Source organism: Bombus flavifrons, chromosome 6 (genome assembly GCF_040668555.2).
Source record: "Bombus flavifrons isolate JBK064 chromosome 6, iyBomFlav1_principal, whole genome shotgun sequence".
NCBI lineage: Eukaryota > Metazoa > Arthropoda > Insecta > Hymenoptera > Apidae > Bombus > Bombus flavifrons.
In genome coordinates this window covers 13838718-13858021 of record NC_138447.1, presented here as the reverse complement: position 1 = coordinate 13858021, position 19304 = coordinate 13838718, and the positions used below count along the sequence as shown (strand labels likewise).

The 19304-nt window shown below is 33.1% G+C and overlaps 2 protein-coding genes across 2 annotated transcripts; one reads left to right on the top strand and one right to left on the bottom strand.

Annotated features, from left to right (window-relative positions):
- Positions 1 to 124: 124 nt before the first annotated feature.
- On the bottom strand, positions 125 to 1152 carry LOC138181075 (uncharacterized). The gene is made up of 2 exons (XM_069115625.1): positions 1001 to 1152; positions 125 to 846 (listed from the first exon to the last, which is right to left on the bottom strand). Exons 1-2 carry the CDS (start codon positions 1001 to 1003, stop codon positions 418 to 420), a joined length of 432 nt encoding a protein of 143 aa, XP_068971726.1. The 5' UTR covers positions 1004 to 1152; the 3' UTR covers positions 125 to 417.
- A 14017-nt stretch (positions 1153 to 15169) lies between these two features.
- Positions 15170 to 17702, top strand: LOC138180817 (vitellogenin). The gene is made up of 3 exons (XM_069115044.1): positions 15170 to 15338; positions 16390 to 17054; positions 17307 to 17702. Exons 1-3 carry the CDS (start codon positions 15302 to 15304, stop codon positions 17556 to 17558), a joined length of 954 nt encoding a protein of 317 aa, XP_068971145.1. The 5' UTR covers positions 15170 to 15301; the 3' UTR covers positions 17559 to 17702.
- Positions 17703 to 19304: the final 1602 nt, after the last annotated feature.

Here is a 19304-nt window from a genome sequence, read left to right as displayed (position 1 = left end):
CTCGTTTGGACCAATCAGATCTTTAGATTTCTGTCCTATCTCGTTTCGTCGTGGTACCTTATTGGCGATTCTGGTTTGCTCAGCAGGTGGATTGGAAATTTAAAGTTTTTCAAGTACACTAGAATTTACCACGTTTAATTGCTATCCTTTTATTCCTTAGTAAAAGACACACAGCTTAAAAACGATATTACAAACGCTCCCTTTTCTCTCCTTATATGAAATAATGATATACAGAGACATTGATACTGATTCGAAGTGTATTTTAACTTCGACTATTGAAATTCATTGGATATTTAATCCTGTGTCGATAAAGTAACTGTATCAAGATCAAGTCGTACAAAAGATTTAATTTGACTAGCAAAATAACGACGGCAATGTCGTCTGAAATTAAATACGAAGCAACGAAATTCGAAATATTTAACCCGCGAAAAACGGTCTCTGATTCGGTTGCGTCTCAACTGGTTGAGCTCTATTTTTTGAGTCACCGCGGTGTTCTTGAATTTGTTGCCAATTTATAAACCAAAATGGTTGTTTATCTCTCGGCCAGGTTTTGATTCGATTTACTAAGGCAACGTCTCCCATAGCGTCCACTGGCAAATCTGGAGGAATCGTTGATGTTGTGATAGGAGTATTAGATGCTACAGCTCCTACTGCTACTGCTGGTCCATTGATATTGTTTACATCGATTCGACTTCCGACGGTTCCAGTAGTAGCACTAGCTACTGCTGCTTGTTCATCCAGATACTGTGGAAGGACGCCAGGATATGGCTTGCTACTTCCAGCATAAGTTGGCCTCTGCGATTGGACCAAAATGAAGGTGGCGAACAAGATTACTACGTATTTTATCTGTAACGATAAATTTCAAAAAGAATATTAAAAAAAACCAAAAAAGAAAAAAAGAAATTGGCAAACGTAAAAATTGAAAGTAATATTTGAATCGATGCTTTTATTAATGTTGTTATTCTTATTAGTCCAATTTTGTAAAGTATATTTTACTTACCATGATGTTTTAAGTAAATATTTTAATAAGTCACTCTTGTAAGTACGTATGGATATTTCTTTGAGATCGGCAAACTAACCGTTCGGTTTCTCAGTTGAAACTAATCTATTCAACGCGATGGAGTCTCTTGTATATAAATCCGCAGATACCGGATTCCCCACCACGGAACCAGTCTAGTCATACGCATCGATGGGAAACCGCCGTAATTTCTCGGACCCAGTCCCTCTGATGCGTGTACGCATCCTATAAGATACGAAATTGACGTCCGGGAAATTTCGCACGATATCATCGTCGATGACTGCCTTTCCTACCAGGACTAATTTCTACTTTCGACGATGAACTGGATTCTCGTGAAATCTTCCTTGACACGCATACGGAACCAACAAGCGAATTTGTCGAAAATATCTTGACCTCAAATTATGAGTAGATGAAATTGAGGACTTCCTTTGATAAATAAAGATTTCGAAGGAAACATCAGAAGCTGTTTTTATGTTTTAAAATTTTCTACTTAGCTTTAACATAATTTTATATAATTAATCGTTTTCTGTTATTCTCCACATAAACGATATTGCTTCTAAAATATTTTCATATCGAGTTAAGGCTATTAGTAATTTTTCAACTTTAAAATTGTTTAGCTAAGCTTGAGAGAATTTGATATAAATTAAGGATTTAATATCCTTTTGTTTCTAGCATATTTCCCAATTTATTTATACAATGTTTGAAATAAAAAGATTATCTGAATATATAAGAAGATATAGCGAGGATTCTTGTACAATATAGAAAGTTAGATGATGCCAAAACTGCGGAATGTTACAGGATTGGTAACACATTCGACTTCTGATTCACACGATACGTAAAATTACAAGGCTTTTGTTGTATCCGAACAATTGCCATTTTTTATCTACACATCCATGTATATATATGTGTGTGTATATATGACGGAATGTGAATATTTGTCTCTAACGTGGTAATGTTGCGGTTTCGTGGTGACATCATGCACCATTATTTACACAATTATTCACCTTTACCTTTTTTCAATATTCGATACGGAAAAGAAGCAAAACTAGAGAAAAAATCTCAAATTTAAAAGCTCATAATAAGTATGAAGAAATTAATACGTTAAATTAAGTGGAAAACGATATTTCTATTTTTGTACCCATATTTTATTCATATCTCTGTAAATGCGAACAATATTTTCAGTGATTCCCACCACACAGCGTGCGACGATAAAACTGCATTAATTTGTAATGTCTGCCTTGATAAAGAAATTATCTCGAAAGAAGTAATTCTCCATTCGATGATAATCCGAAAAGATGGAATTGCGCATGAATACGTCAGAGGTTAAAAAGAATCTATGATATAAATCTCCTAGTGCATTGGACCGAATATTTTTGTTTGTGTGTGTATAAACTCCTCCAATCAATAATGTCAGAGTTATCGTTCGGGTATAATAAAATGTCCACGATAGCCGTGGAAATACCAAAAACACAAAATATTATAATTCTTAACTCAGTTATTCCACGCTATCCATAGCGATGGAACGTTATGTAAATGTAAACACAGGGTTCAATCAAATACGACAAAATCTTTGATAAAAATTTCCAAAATACAGTATAATTTAGTTTTCCTTGTAATTAGACTACATATTTTTATGCAATTTATTTTCTCTCTGAATATAAATAAGAAATAATTTAGATTATTTCATTTAGTAAATATTCTACTTAGAATATCTTTTTATAGTTTTGCATATTATGTGCATTCTAAGCATCTTAAATTTATGATAACAATTTATAATACCCAGAAATCCGTAATCTACTTATATTATATACAGTTAGTGAATATTGACTTTTCTAATTACAACAATCATTTATGCCTACTATAAATAAACTAACAATAAGTTTCTATTGAATTATAAAAACAATGTATCTGTACATATTTCGTTGAATTTCTTCTCTTGCTTTTTTGTTTCTATGATGATACATTGCTGGCGCGTGTAGTGAAAACGTATGGAAGGGGTAATGATTTTTATTGTCAAGGTTTAGAATGGCTACAAAGTCAACATCTACCTCTTACTCATCTTGTGGAGGAGGAACAAGGATCACTAAGATCTTGTAACGGTGAAGATGCCTTGGATTTTCCCCATCATTATACCAAAGACGTTCATGCATATCTGTGAAAGATGGGATCTACGGAAACATATAATTTAAAAAATACTTAGCCATTATAAAAATACATAATATAAAATATTTAGTCGTAACAGCTTGTATAATATAACTCTATTTAAAAGAGAGAAAATACAGAGAATGTCAAATATTACAATATACAGGGTGTACCAAAAATCATGATGGAAGGCGAAAAAGGGTGGGGATTCACTGCGGAAGAAATATGTAGCGTGATAATCTTTGATACAAGACTCCGTCTTCGACGAAATTAACTATGAGGTTTCGTCAAGTATGCGTGTACTTGAGAGATAACGAGAGTCGGTTGAACTGGTTTTCTTTGCATTTATGTACTGTTCGATAGTATACGCAGAAAGGGGGTAATTCCCCATGTAAAAGAAGTCGACAGTGTGGAGTGACAAATTTTTATATAAGGCTTCGTTTTTTCGAAGAAATCAACTATGTGGTTTCGTCAAGTATGCGTAACGAGATAACGAGAGTCGGTTGAAAGAACTTCTTCTGCCAATCTGTTGGGCGGAATACATACTTGATGGAAATTCATAGTCGATCTTCTTTAATACGCAGGCTTACATTAAAAATTGTCATTCCACATTTTCCACTTATTTTCGCATGCGGAATCATTCCCTTTCGATTTTTAGCATGATCCTTGGTACACCCTGTATCTGGAAAAATGAAAAAAGAAGAAAACGTTACATAAGATATTTTGACTCAGAAGGGAAGAGGAATATTTTACATATTTTTTATATTTGTACGCGTTATATGCATACAGTGGAACTCCGTTTATATGAACTCCATTTACATATACGAAGGAAATTTTAGTAGTGTCTGGTCGTCTGAACTTCTGCCGAGCTCCTATTCATCTGAACTACTGCCGAGCGTCAATCCACTTATCTGAATGTCTTACCGTAAGATGTAAGCAGTAAACAGTAGGGGCACGTGTTATGTGACACAATCTCTTGCCTCGCAATCAATACCAGTTCGTAGCATTATTATATATTTAGGCGTAAATATTTCGTGGAATCTTATATAAATATCAATTGCTATTAACTGAACGAAAAATCACGATCGGGTAAAAGTAGATGGGTTTCTATTATATGTGCGACTTGATTATATGAACCAACTTGTTCCCTAACGGGTTCATATAAGGCGTTCTACTGTACTGTGCATTTTTGCACACATTTAAATTCCCCATAAATAATCACTCGTAGTTTACTCATCAGCCTTGAATAACAAAGCGTAAGAGAATTGGTTCTTCACTGATCACGGAATATATCTATAATTCGCTTCGATTGTTTGTTTCTTAAGATGACGAAGCACAATGTTTCTGATTCACATGTACAACGTAATAAAATTTCTGCGATTGATACCATAATTAACAACAATAAAATTACAACAAAGGTCATCAATTTCATGCGAAATGGCTGGACTACGCAATAAGAATTTTCTCCTAATTTGATGTAGAACTCACGTCATGGGTATTATACGTTCTATTGGTGTAAATGGGTTTTCCTATGAACTTTGACATTTACAATTATGCTTGCGATAAAACCGATTCCAATCGACAATCCATAAATAAAGCAAAGAGTGAGCAACGTTATCGAGTGTATAAACAGATTACTATCTAATTTACAGCATGCATTACGAATAATCGTCCGATATTATGCATTGCATTCGTTAAGAAATATGAGTTGTTACTAGCTAAAATAAAATGCTGCTTTTATCTATTGATAATTAGTAGATTGCGGATATTTACGCAAATTTATATTTTTATAAAACAACTGAAACAAATGTGTTTCATCTACTAAATATGCATTAGAATAAGTACTGATTCTTGGGTATTTTATATATTTTTGCGTATTATACACAGTCCGTGCGTTCATGTACTTTAGAAATTTTCATAAATGCATAAAAATTCGCAATCTTATAATTAGACTGGTATTTTGTATGTGTCGTTGAAAATTCAGTTCAGTCGAGTTCAGAAAAATAGTATTTGTTTCATTTATAAGAAGAGTACGTGTTCTTATATCGATCATTTGTACGACCACCGAAATGTGAGAATGATAAAATTCTATTATTCATCAATAGCAGTTTGACATTTCAAAGAAGTCTTAGAGGACGACAAATTTTCCTCCAACGATAAATGGGATAATATAATGTTTCATTCTTAAAGCGTTTGAATTTTCACACATTTGTTGCAATGAGTAAATTATACGCGTCCGTGAAAATATACGCGATTTAATTAATTCGCAAAATCTCTTGGGCTTATCAAAATTATAATACATTTAAAAATATACATATATAGATATAGAATATATGTCGATGGAAAAAGTGTTGCGTGGTTTAAAGTTTTTGCAAAAATGTTCTATATATAATTTCAAAGATATTTTATAATTCAAGATTAATAATTCATTAGGATAATATTATTGGCATCCAATTCTAATTACCATCATTATAACGTAATATATTCCCACAACATTTCGATATAGGTTACAATAAATTGTTTTGTAACTTATGCGTAATAGCTTTTGAACCACGTATTTTATCATGTCTATTTCATAAGCAGAGTATAATTTAAAATTCACAACTGCAATTTGTTATATAAACTAGTCTCAACTTCCTGGAGCTGCTTGTTCATCGACTGATGAGTATGTTGACCGACACTTTTTAATTTTATTTTTGAATCGCGAGATGGCTATAGTAACTACTGTTCTGGTTGATCTGTTTCCTTCATAGAAGAATAATTCTTGACTTTTCTATTCTATTCTTTATAAACTTATTTATGAATTAATATCTATACCAGTATTAATTTGAAATATGATTAGTAAAGGGAAAGAAAATGAAAGGAAATACGATTAGTAAAGAAAAGGAAATTCTCAATATATTGCAATATTTTGATGTGGATCATTTTTATTCTGTTTTTAGTCAATGTCAATGATGCAACATCATTAACTACATCATCATTGACTAAAGTATAGAGATGATAGTATAGACATTATATGGAACTTTATCTTTTACATTCTGAAATACCGACCTGGAAGAAATCATATTTCTTACGCCCTCTATGATTTGCTACGGCGGAAATAGGAATTAAAATCAAATTTTATTACTCAACTATGTACAACATACACGCAATAATATACAATCACTACGATAAAAAATAAATATTTATCTACTTTACCTTACTTTATCTACTGAAATACGATGGAATTCCAATACATAATTATGCACTTAAATGCTACTACTCATATATTACTTAAATATTAAAGTACTTATTTATTTAAGCACAGATTAATATTCCTAGAAAGTGGTACTTTCTAGTAATATTTGATTCACTCTTGGACGGATTTGAATGTTACACTTTTATATTTTAATTTCAAATTCTACTGAGATTATACTGAATATAGGGATATACATTATCATAAAACAGAAGATAAAATTACATATCACTTATGATAAGTATTATCGTTAGCATTATAGTAATTTCAATCATAATAGCAATTTTTATAGTAACGAAGTCGAAGGGTATCCGATTTCTCCACTACAAAATACTTAAATAAAGTCACTTTAATATTTGTTATTTATTTGAATATTTGTTTTATTTATTCATGAATAAGTATGCTTGAATAGATAATTCATCTTTACAAATACTTATTAAACACATTATTAAGAAATAATTATGATAAAAACACTTTACGACTTTCGCCTACAGATACACATACTAATTATCAACATTGTGTTATATCATATTAATTCTTGATACTGTAATACTATTTCTATATTATCCTCTCATATATTAGTCATTAACGTATTATTATTAACATTCGAAAACGCCATGTGCAAGAAAATCTATCCTGAACTAATAAATACAACATAGACAAAAAATGTTACTACTCACGGATATAATAAATACCCACGGTCACTATGCTCGTAAAAAATTCTACGTAATACAACCAGTCACCCGTGTCGATTCGGACCTTTCATCCTACGACATAATTCGGTAACCAGAAGAACAAAAATGCATGCGACTTACGATTAGATGCGAAGAATGTTGTCATCGATATTGTGATGCCAAGGGAAGACATTACGAGACCGTGATTAAATAAGAATCGTCGAATCCCATGGAAGAATTACAGATTGAAAGAAATCTGTGACAAAGCATAATATACCATAAGTAATTTATTCTAAAAGATAGTGTTAATTATTAGAAATATTTGAAATAATAAAATATTGATCTGCATGAAACATACAATTTTAATGATTGTATTTAATTCAAGAACGAACAGTTTAAATTTGTTAAATTTTCAATCAGATTCTGTAGTTTAATTAATAATAAAGTCAAGTACGAGAAATAAAATTAATTGGAATACAATATATAAAGATTCTCACATACTTAATTTTGAAGCATCGCTACATCCTCCTCAAAGAACAGAAAAAAGTGGAAGCTTGACAAAGATCTATAACAAAGCACGTGAAAAATTATAATTTGTTTTTATAAACATATTGACGATACATACATGATATAAATATACTTACATTCTTCAGTTCCAGGAGAGGCTGTATCCTCTTGCGAGACCTGTCACTCTATTATCGAAAACAAATATTCAAAACAAAAAGATTAAAAGTATTAAGAAAAGCAAAATAAAAGACTATTAACGCGTCCGTTTAAGTAACAATCGGCGAACACACTGTCTCTAATTTCACGTATGAGTATTACAATTAAATTTAATGAGAGCTATGTGCTCTAAATGATACTGAAAATGGCATAACGAAGCAAACACTGACTCTACCGATCGCATTTCGCACGATCACAAAGATTCTCTGAAAGTAAAATTATATTAGTAGAAGGGGGTAGGGAGAAGTTAAAAGACAAGTAGAATATTTTACTATATTTTTTTATTCTTCTTATTTTCCCTGTCGAGCGTTTATTCAGAGATACTATCTTTTTAGTAGACAGCAACGCGTGTTATATGTGCGTTTATTACAGAATGCTTGCAAGAAACGAAAATTCGGATCGTAAACTTGCCCGAGGCGAGCCTGATAACAACAAACCGCGCACAGTCTTCAATCAAAACGTATCTGAACATGTCGTTAGATTCTTTCACAACAATAATAAAATTTTTTCGTAAAAATTTGATAACGATATTAATACAGAAAACTCGTGATTGAAATTATAACAACACATAGAAGGCATTTCAATTTTTTGTATACATATAATAAGAATTGAATGAATCGGCATTAATATTTAATTAATATTAACATTAATGTTAACCATTAATAAAATACATAATTGTTTATAACTTAATCACGTTACATATTAATTAGATACCTGTTACACGTGAATCGAACAAAAGACAATATAAGTGTATACGTACCTACATCTCCGTTAAAAAAAGTTAAATATTACCAAACGTTCTGCATTGTCACCGTTAATTGTCACATTCGTTACATTCTCACGTCTATTCTTTCGAAGTTATCTCCGTACTTAACTAATGATCTGCACAGAACATAACCAGAGATTTAGGATTAATGCATAAAATTGAAGCAATTGTGTTAAAACGAAGAAATAATCAAACTCAAATTTGATTAAAAGCTTATAATACAAGCTATAGATGATACTAACATTGAAATAGGCAATCGACGACAAACGAACAGAGAAAATACGAAGAACTATTGAATCTCGCTATAAATATACCCTATAATAAAGTACTAAATAAGAACGTATTAGTCAAACGAACCTGATTATAGTCAATAGAAGACAATAGATTTGTAACAGAAATAGTACCACGTCGTTGAAGTTAAAATCACGCATAGACGATATATCTTAACATCACGCTCTTTCTCAGTACAATGACATTTCGCGCCAAAACGTCGTCTAACTGACTTCTGATTGGCTGGTGCGGAACGACTTCTCATTGGTTTAGAGCCGCGCGCAAAATTGAAATATCGTATGCCGCGAAATTTGATTTAGTCGATCTACAGCATTTACAGCGTAGATACTTAGAAGTTTCTAAAGTTTGCTATCTCTTTCATATTTACACCGATAATATTAATCGAATTTAATTTATCGCTAATCTTTTTTTATCATTATTGTTATAATTAATTTATTACAGTGGATATAACATTTCTCTTTTATTAAATGAAATAATATAAGTAATTAAAATAATAAATTAATTAAAGTAATATAATCCTATATTATTACAAACTAAAGCGGACTTTAGCGAATGTATAAGATTTATATTCTGGACCTTGCTATTCAAGAGAAATACGTTTTATTTTACGAGTATAAAGGGTGAATTATTTTAAAGAAAATAAAAAAGAAAATGATTGTATTTTAAAAATGCATACTACAAAATTTTAAATATAATTTATTACAAAATATATTTTATTCCATATTTAGATAAATTTATTTCATCTTAACCCGCTCCTGCATTTATCTATGAAAAGGGTCACCACTGAATCAATAGCCCCAGGCCCGAAAAATTTTAATTCGGCTTTGCTGCTCGACCTCCTTCGGACAATTCGCTTCTGGGCGGGAAAATGTATATAAGTACTTCGCGAATTTGAAAAGATGAATAAACGTCGGCTGTCAAGAAGAGAAGGATTCACGTAAAATTAAAATCGTGAACATTTTAAACTCTCAGCTTTGCGATTCAAACCGTCATGTTCATATCATAAAACGATATTATATCATTTTATGACATATTATATCATTTTCGATTATAGTAAATACTCATGATACGATTATGAATTATATGGCAAATAATGAGAGTTAATTGCTTGCAATCGCGATTATGTTTTTATATACATAATTAGGGAACTTATAACACTATTAGAAACTTATTGATTTTCAAAATTGTAGAGTATCAAATTCAAGGGAAAACGTTTGAGATTTTTCGGTAATGAAAACTAAAGAGATACTATATTTTGTCTGAATGATTGTAGTCCTCAAAATAGGTTCCATTTGTAGTTTATAATTTCATTATTTTCTATATTTATTATTAGAAGCTATAATAATTCATTAAAGTAAAGAATATATACAACTTTTCTGTATATTATAATATTTCTTCTAAATTGAATAGTAGAAAAGATGTAAATTTACAATGTTAATTGTTTTTTGAATGTTTGCTTTGCATATTGCAATTCTGTTCGTTGCATAGTGTCGCTATCTCTCGCAGCTCGCAATACTTTCTATAAAGTATTACAGAATTTTCCATAATTGCTCGAAAGATCTTGCTGATAGAAAAACTATATTAAAAAATTCTATTCTTCCAAATAAAAAATGGATAGAAATGAAAGTTTTATTATATTTTATTTAACATTTCACAAGTTTTATAAAAAAAAAAGTTAGTAGGATTTCTTTTTATTTATTTTTCCACTCACTCTTGTATTTTTTATTTTATATGTATTTTAAAACAAAATAATCTTCAAGTAACGTCAGGAGTAAAATCAATGACGCATTTTGTTTTTAATAAAGAGAATTTAAAACATTCGATTCAAACTGTTTAATAAGCAAATTAACTTGAAATATGCTGTAATGACTTAAACGAGCTTAGAAAATTGAGCCATTTAAGCATGGGCCAGTTTTCTTGATATTTACAGAAAGCCATCATTGTTTCGTCTATTATCGGGCTAGTTGTCGACGTCATCTAATTTAGTGTTGCAAACGAGATCATTGCTGCTGATCAACGCGCTAATGACAAAATTACTCTCTTTGTTCTACAAGATAAATGTCACTTTCAAGGTCTTTGCCAACGGTATCCCACAATTTTTCTCAACTGACCTTTTTTCTCATTTTTCTTACTTTACCTTATAACCTTTCCTTTCTACACGCTCTCCTCCCTGATTACTTAAAAAAATTATATAATGATGTGTAATTCAAAATTCAAATAACAAAGTTGTTCAATTTAATGTATATATATCAAGAAAATGTATATAATTATTACAATATTATTTATTATTTAATATCACAATATCTAACGATTAACTACTATATATTATTTTATTAATTTCATTTTTATTAAATTCGTTATTTCAAGAATTCCCTACGAACGAATTTTTCCCTTCCTACCACGTATCGTGAAAACATACAAACCGTCATCCGATGTATGCATAAATCCATCGAACTGTGACAAATTGCTAAAATCTCGGGGACTATCAAATTTCAACGACGCAATTAATACACTCGTTAAATGTTTGTCTCTGTACACGTTTATCCAACAATTAACATGCTTCATTAAATATCAGTTTAACTTTGTTTAATTATATCTTTCTCTATTGATTCTACGTATATCAGATTCTTAAACCAAAAAGTTAGGTCTTTTTACAAAGTTTGTATATTTTTATTCGCGGACAGATCAAATATATTTCAAGACCACACGAGAAAAATACGATGGGAGTATGATCACGTTTTAATAGAATATCAATTTCTATAAATTCACCACGCTGTCGATCAATCCTATATCGCCTTTCTCCAATTTTCATAAGATTGTAGCATCTAGATGAAGTAAGAAATAATAATAAAAAATCAACGAGTAAATTCGTGACATTCCATTTCATCGTCAGATTGAGGTTTCGATACAATTTAATAGCCTAAATTTACTGAAAAATATTACAAATGATATTTGTATTGCAAATAAAATCGCGTTAACGTAACGTTAACGTTAGTCTTTAAAGAGTTAAAAGCGACACGAAATATAAGAAATTGATAAAATGGACGTATTATATCACGTTATTTCTGTAAGTACGACATAATCGGGAGGCACCGATCACTTCAGAACTTGAAGAGATCGGTGATAAAATGGGAATTCGTTCGAACAAATTTGTTGTTCTCTCCCTATGGAAGCGTATAAGCAGTGCCTATTTCATGGCAAAGCATATAAAAGTCTGGTCTCTCTACCAAGGGAAGAGAACTTCGTTTGAAACCGAACAACGACACTGACCACACGGCATGAACTTTATTCTAGTGCCGCTTCTCCTAGGTCAGTTAGGTCCCTCGATTGCATGTTGTTATTATACTCGTGACCGGTTATCGTTGGTATCGTCAATGGTTCACGAAGGACGGGTCAAGCCAGTTGCAACGATACGTTAACACCGTTGACACCGAAACTCTCCCCGTTCGATTCGTCGATTATGTCAAATTTCTTCGCGCCCCTCGAGGACCGTGCGACCTAATTTTTAACCCAGTACCTTCAATCTCGGTTCCATCGATCGCGATATCTCATTATCTGACCCGTGTATACCGTCATTAAGTGTGTTTCCATTTTCTGATCTTAACGTTCGAATTCTAACGATTCGATTTGATATTCGTGTATAAATTTATCGTTTGTAATCGATTCTCATAATCCAATGAGCCGATATAGTCTAGTATTGTATCCTGTAACCTTTGTATTCCATCATTTATTTCGTCTTCTAATTTCTATATTCCTATACTAACGATTCGATTCTCTATTGCTCGAGATAAATCCATTACTTATAACCGATTCTCATAATTACGATCTAACGTTTTTAATTCTAATCTAATAACTCTTACCTCTACATTTCATATCCCAATCTTTATATTTCAATTCCAATGATACGATTTTTATTCGTAAATAATTCTATTGTTATTATTAACCAATCTTTGTAATTGCAACCTAACGCCTCTAATTCTACTCTAATATTTTCTTTGTATTCGTACATTTCCTATATTTCATTTGCTAATCTCTGTATTCCATCGTTTAACGTGACAGTTCAATTTTTTATCTGTTTTATATTATATCTGTTTTGGGAAGCAAAAGCCAAAGACAGAATGAGTGCTAGAATAAGAATATATGTGTTGTAAGGCATTATAAGAGATATAAGAAATGTAAAAAGGAAGTCGTCCAAAGCCGAAAGGCACGGACTAAATAAATAATAATAATAATATATCTGTTTTGCAGGTGTTCGCGTACCAAGCGACGAGAGGCAATGGTAAAATGGATCAGAATACACCTTCGATGCAACTATTCGCATCATTTCAAATTTCACGCCACCATACACGTACAAAGGGGAATATATGGGGTTAAGTACCATATGTCGACTACGCTAAAATGCCGGTCTGAGGAACCACATAGGCTACAATGTCGCTACGAAGACGGCAAAATTACCACCAAAATTAATATAAAATTCTCGTCAAACGTATTCAAAGTGGATGCTGTCGTTTCATTTAAAGACGCAACTTAGTTAGAATTTCATTTCGAAAACGAGACTTTCGAGTTGGAGTTTTGCGACAGGGGAACCAAAGTGGATCATTATAATGTGAACAGACATAATAAGCGAGAATAAGATCAGTGCGAAAGGTGGAGAAACTAGAGAATTCGAGCATGGCCAGGTGTTTCGTCCGTTACGAGCTTTCACAGAAGAACGTGGATGATCGAACGAACAAGGGAGAGATTCAGTTTATTTGATTAGCCGATCACACGATGAGCCCTGGGATCGCGAAAAAGGTGTATTTGAACGATTGCGTTCTGCGTCCGATTTATAAGTTTGAAATTAGACGCATGTATAGCGTGGCTCTTCTACTATCCAAAAAGAAACTGGTACGTGATGATTTCATATTGTATCGACAGAATATATTGTATCCTATGATGTATCATATAGTGTTACAGCAGAGGTTCAGTTTTTCAAAACGAATATTCATCTTTTTCTGGAGAAATGTTTATACTTCAAGCGAAATGTCAATTGTAAATTTCTTCAAAGCGAATTTTTCTTTTTTTTTTTTTCTTTTCTAAAGAAACTTTGCAGTATTTCATTCGAACATTGTGCGTTGCTTATGGTTTTATCTTGGTTTTTTGAAAGTTTAGAAGAGTAAAAAAATTGGACGTGAATATAAACGAGAATCGATTTATAATAAAATAATACATTATTAGCTAACATTCATATAAATTTATTTATTTATTTTTCTCATTGTTTTTGCTGCTTGTTTATTTCTCTCTTCTTCTTCAGCAAATAAACCAACGCTCACGCAAACCGTCATCCGATATATGAATCCATCGAAGTGTGACAAACTGTTGAAACCCCGAGAACCATCAAACTTTAACCACGCAATTAATACGCTCAATAATTATTTGGTCCTGTACACATTTATCGGATAATTAACAAGCTCTTTCATGCTTCTAGCGTGTTCTACGTAATTCTCATACCTTTGCACAATTTTGAATAAAAACACGTAAATTCCGATCTTTTAAAATTCTACATATGAACTTCTCAGACGCCAAACTGAAAACTCCACTTCTTATTAATTTTCTAATTTCGTTGCGTAAATATACGATTGATGTTGAATTTTTGACAAACAAATGGCTTATTATATTATTAAACAACGATAAATTCTTAGAAAAACAAGAATTCAGTGTCTGGCCGATGTGGCTTAGAACAGAAAAGAAAATAAAAATCGTGCGTTTCAATGATTCCCAGGTTAGGATTAGGTTTCAAGCTAACAAGATAACAAATTTCATATCGATCAACGTGAATTTTGCGAACGATCGATTCATTAAAATCTCAAACCTCGGTAATTTCAGTTGTAAGAAATGTTTCATCTGAATAAATCGTTTATACCGCTTCGTATGAAATTTGTTCAGTTGTTGACTCGTCGTAAAAGATCCAAGCGTTTCTTCACTACACGATTTCTTCGAACAGATAGTTTTAAGAAATACTATATTCAAAAGGTAAATGCTGTTAAAAATGCGAAAGCGTGGAACAGCTCTGTCAGAAATCGAGAAACCCGGAACATCGGTATCAGAGATAGAAAAACATCGAAGAAAATTTGCGTATGAGCGATCGATTGGAGAACGACGGGAACATAGACGGTCGTTGACATGTAAAGTAATTGCTCGGCTAGTTTCGAAATGGCGTGTTAACAGGTTGCGGGAGGGTCCCTTCATGGCCCCGATTGGAACTACTGTATCAATTCTCTAAACTCTATCGCCGGCTGTGCACATATACCTCTACACGCTTTATTTTCCAACTGGAAAGAGAGAGCCGGCTTCGGTAAATTGGAGCTTGCTAATCGTAAGAAGAGGTCAGTAGTGCAGTTTAGCCACGGTATAAGAGCGGCCCCAACATCGCTTTACTCCACTAAAGTAGTTGAACGTTGCACGGTATCACCATGAACGTAGTGCTGAACGTGGTGCCATTTTTCTTAGGTAAGCCATGCCACAGCCAACGATGGCGCTCGTACACGTGTATCTTCTCATCATCTTCGATCGATCATCCTCGTGTATCTTTCTTCATTCGCGCATCTATGTCTCTTAATCAAATCTTCGTTAAAAAGGAAACAATTATTATCTCTGCGTCTATCTATTATAATTTCGTTTAATCGTGATCGATCGGCAAGTAGTGGCTCTATTACTCGGCTCGGGCAGAAAATCAAAAGTACAAAGAGCGGCGAGCATGAAGTACAGCCGCGTGATGCGAAAGATAACACGGGACCGTCTCTAATCGGTTCTATTCAAGCCGGTCCAATCATTCAATTCACGTTCACGTGTGCTCGTGGGTAGATCGCACGAGATAGAAATCCGCGACATATCGTGTTCACGCCGGATCATCCCAGAAATGTGCCACGCAGAAACTAAATTTAATCATTTCCGTGTCTTAAAACCTCTTTAATTTTCGTACCAGCATGCAAAATCGCGCTATACGTCTGTAACTGGTGAGATGGAGACTATGAGATATTTTTGAGATATTTTATATTTTTACGATAATTTGAAAAATATGCATAGCCAGGCGTTTTATTATACTACCAGGGCATGGATATGTATTCCAACGAACTATAATTCTAAGAAATATGCCAGAGCAATCGAATACGAATATTCATTTTTACACGAGTGTATGCGTGCATTTCGGTGTGATGCTTCATCCGTTAGAACACAAATCTACTCCGATTTAATATATAACTTATTCAACTGCCACTGTATAAATAGCGCGCGATACTGACTCTCATAAACTCCTACAAGTTTCTACCTACGTGCTGAAATGACCTGTTTATACGAATATTTATGAATATTTACTTAAACTATACTAAAATTACCAGGTATTAAATGAATATTTAATTCTGCAAAAACCAAAGAATAAGTTTCAATGAGACAGATCGGTGTGTAGCTTCTCTGTGTGACACAAGCCTGTCATGAGACGCGACACATTTAGAAGCTGGTTGCATCTAGACGCAACTCTGATCACGCTGACAACGTTTTCCAGCCGCACGTGTCGCCATTGATACTCCATGGAAGTACGGACCAGAGTACACTTTCCACGTTCAAGTAAATTCAACCGCGATTCCCGAGGAAGGTAGCTACATGAGTATTCGGCTGAACGTCGCCTCGAAGCTGGTATGTCAACCAAAAGGATTCCGTATTCTCAGTTGCCGTTTTCGCGACTCGAAAGCGGACAGTTACGCGACCGAAAGCCTCGATCCAGGAGCACCAGCGGTCCCGGTCAGCCAGGTGTCGCGACAAGAAGCGTACGAGATCAACCAGGATCAGTTTGAGATTAGATTCACCGAGCAAGGACTGGATAGTCTCGTAGTGAATGAAAATATACAGCCAAGAGAGCTGGATATGATCAGGGTGATCGTGGGACAGTTGAACATCGGTGTATTGGGAGAATACGATCAAACGGTCGAACTGATGGAGAACTTCACGCAGGGAGAGTGCGTGACGATGTTCTGGGTGGAACGGAATGTGGTTGGTCATGCTTTACACGTGAACCGTGGCTACGTTCTGGAGACGATATTCGGATTGAAGGATGGACAGTTGGTGCAGATTAAGAAGATTAGAAATCTACATATGTGCACGCACAAGGTGCCGTATTTCTTCGGCAGTGCCGAGAGCATCAGACAAGTCAGCGACGTGGTGTCTACTGTTGTGAGTATTTGGTTGGATATTGATTTGAATTGTTTAATTTCGTCGAGATTAATTAGGAAGAATCAGAATGGTTTCTGGAGAATTAAATAATGATTTAACCTGCAATTTCGTCGAATACTAATTACCCTAAAGATGAGAATAATTTCTAGAAAAATTGCCAATTGGTATTTAAATGATCGGTTTCTGAGTGACTCAAATTTGGTATTTTTTAAAATCTTCTAATGACTAATGGAAATACGTCTTTCATTGCAGAGTTCGTCAGAAAGTCACATAGTAATCACATCCACCGAGTTCATATCTGGTACGACGAACGTGATAACTACCAGCAAGGTGTCTGAAGGAATGGTAACGACCTTATACGAAAACATAAGTGTGAGATTAGAGTCGATCCTACCCGCACTCGATGAACCTCCTGAAGTAAAGGATCCTGAACCAGCTAGTATGTTTATTGGAAGATGGTTGATGGAAAGTTCGATGGAAGATGACTTATCGTTGGAAGTTTAAGATTTGCGTCGATATCTGATCATTTTCATTGATGTAGTCTAATGACGATAAAATTCATCTATCACTATTGTTGTAAATAGTGTGTAATTGTATTGTCATGTGACTCTGTAAATAATAAAGTAATCTTTCGTTTACATACATAAATCTCAAGTCATTTATGTTGATTTATAAAGATTATACATTTTTTTTTAAAGAATTTCATTAATAAATTTTTCTAATGAAACATATGAATTTTTTTTTTAATATTGTAAGATTAATGTACATAATAATATTGTATTGCGTATAATAACATAACGTATATCGATTCATCCATATCCACTTAAATGTTGCTTGAACAATTTGTAATAGAAAATTACACTGTTATTTTTACGTAGAATAACACTGTTATCTTCATTTCTAATAACACTTCGTTTAGGGTAACACTGTCAATTTAAAGGAAATTGAATATTCACTTAAATAGAAATTGCTCAAGCATTTCAGCTTTAAGTAATTACATAAATTAACGCAAGAAGAAACTGAGAATGCAAAGATTAAAAGCGCGATCTGCTTTAATTGCAGACTGCTTTAAATGATTTAATTTGATGGAAGGAAGACGGAACTATATTTTACCGTACATCTGCGTTTCATTAGCAACAAGTAAAACGCGGACATTTGCAAATTCCTATTTTTATAAATACAATTTAAAAGACGAAACTTGGACAGAGATCTATTAAATATCATAACGAGTATTAATATATTTTGGATATCCCATACATTTTTGCACCTTCATACAGTGTTTTTAGCGCTGCTAAGATCTTCGAAATGTAGCAAACTATACTTGTAGCAGCATATGCCAAAGCTGCATCAGTTAGAAATGCTATCAGCGAATCTGCAAAATGGAATTTAGCCATTAGATAGAGATGCGTTTAACGACAGCGAATTTGTTTGCGTTAGTAATACGTCCGTATTGTAAGCAATGTAAGTGCGACAGAAGATCAGATACATCGTACGGTAAGCGTAGAAGAAGACGAAAGCGTTGCCCAAACAGCTGACACATATAGCACATATAGCATATATGTCACAATACATCGAATTCTACAGAGACTTTTGTGCAGAAAATGTCACAAACTCGATGCGAAGGTAAAAAACGATCTTCACAATATTCCAGTTTAAACAAAAAGTCGCGAATACCTGTTTCTACTTCCAATAATGATACCTAGCAATCCCAACAAGGACGAAGTAGAATCGAAGAAACAGGAAAAATTAGTTTCCTCTCAGAGACTGGCTGTATTATAAGCAAATTATTTGTAGAATGGGTAAAGTATTTTATAAGATTCCCAAAGCTATTTAAAGATAAAAATGTCCTTGTAACTATGGATGAATGTATTATCCGTACTGAAAACATAGACGTCATTTCACTAGCCTGCGGTCATGAAATAATGATGTTGTCGCTGTCTGCACACGCATCGAATGCAGCCCCGTCATGTTTCATTTTTCAAACACTTAAGCAGCAGATAGGTGACTTTGCATATCCTGGCAAAAATATAATATAGTTTCATGTGTCAGGAAAATCTACCCCTTAACACCGCTGAAAGTAGCTTAGAGGAATCCGAGGTGTGTTAATTATTTAATAAAACCATTTTGTTAAATATTTGTTAAATGGTACTTAAATATTGTAGCAATAAAATATATTTAATTATAATTATAGAAATAAAAATTGATGCCATATTTAATTGTTGATTTCTACGTGAAATTAAATAAATGTAA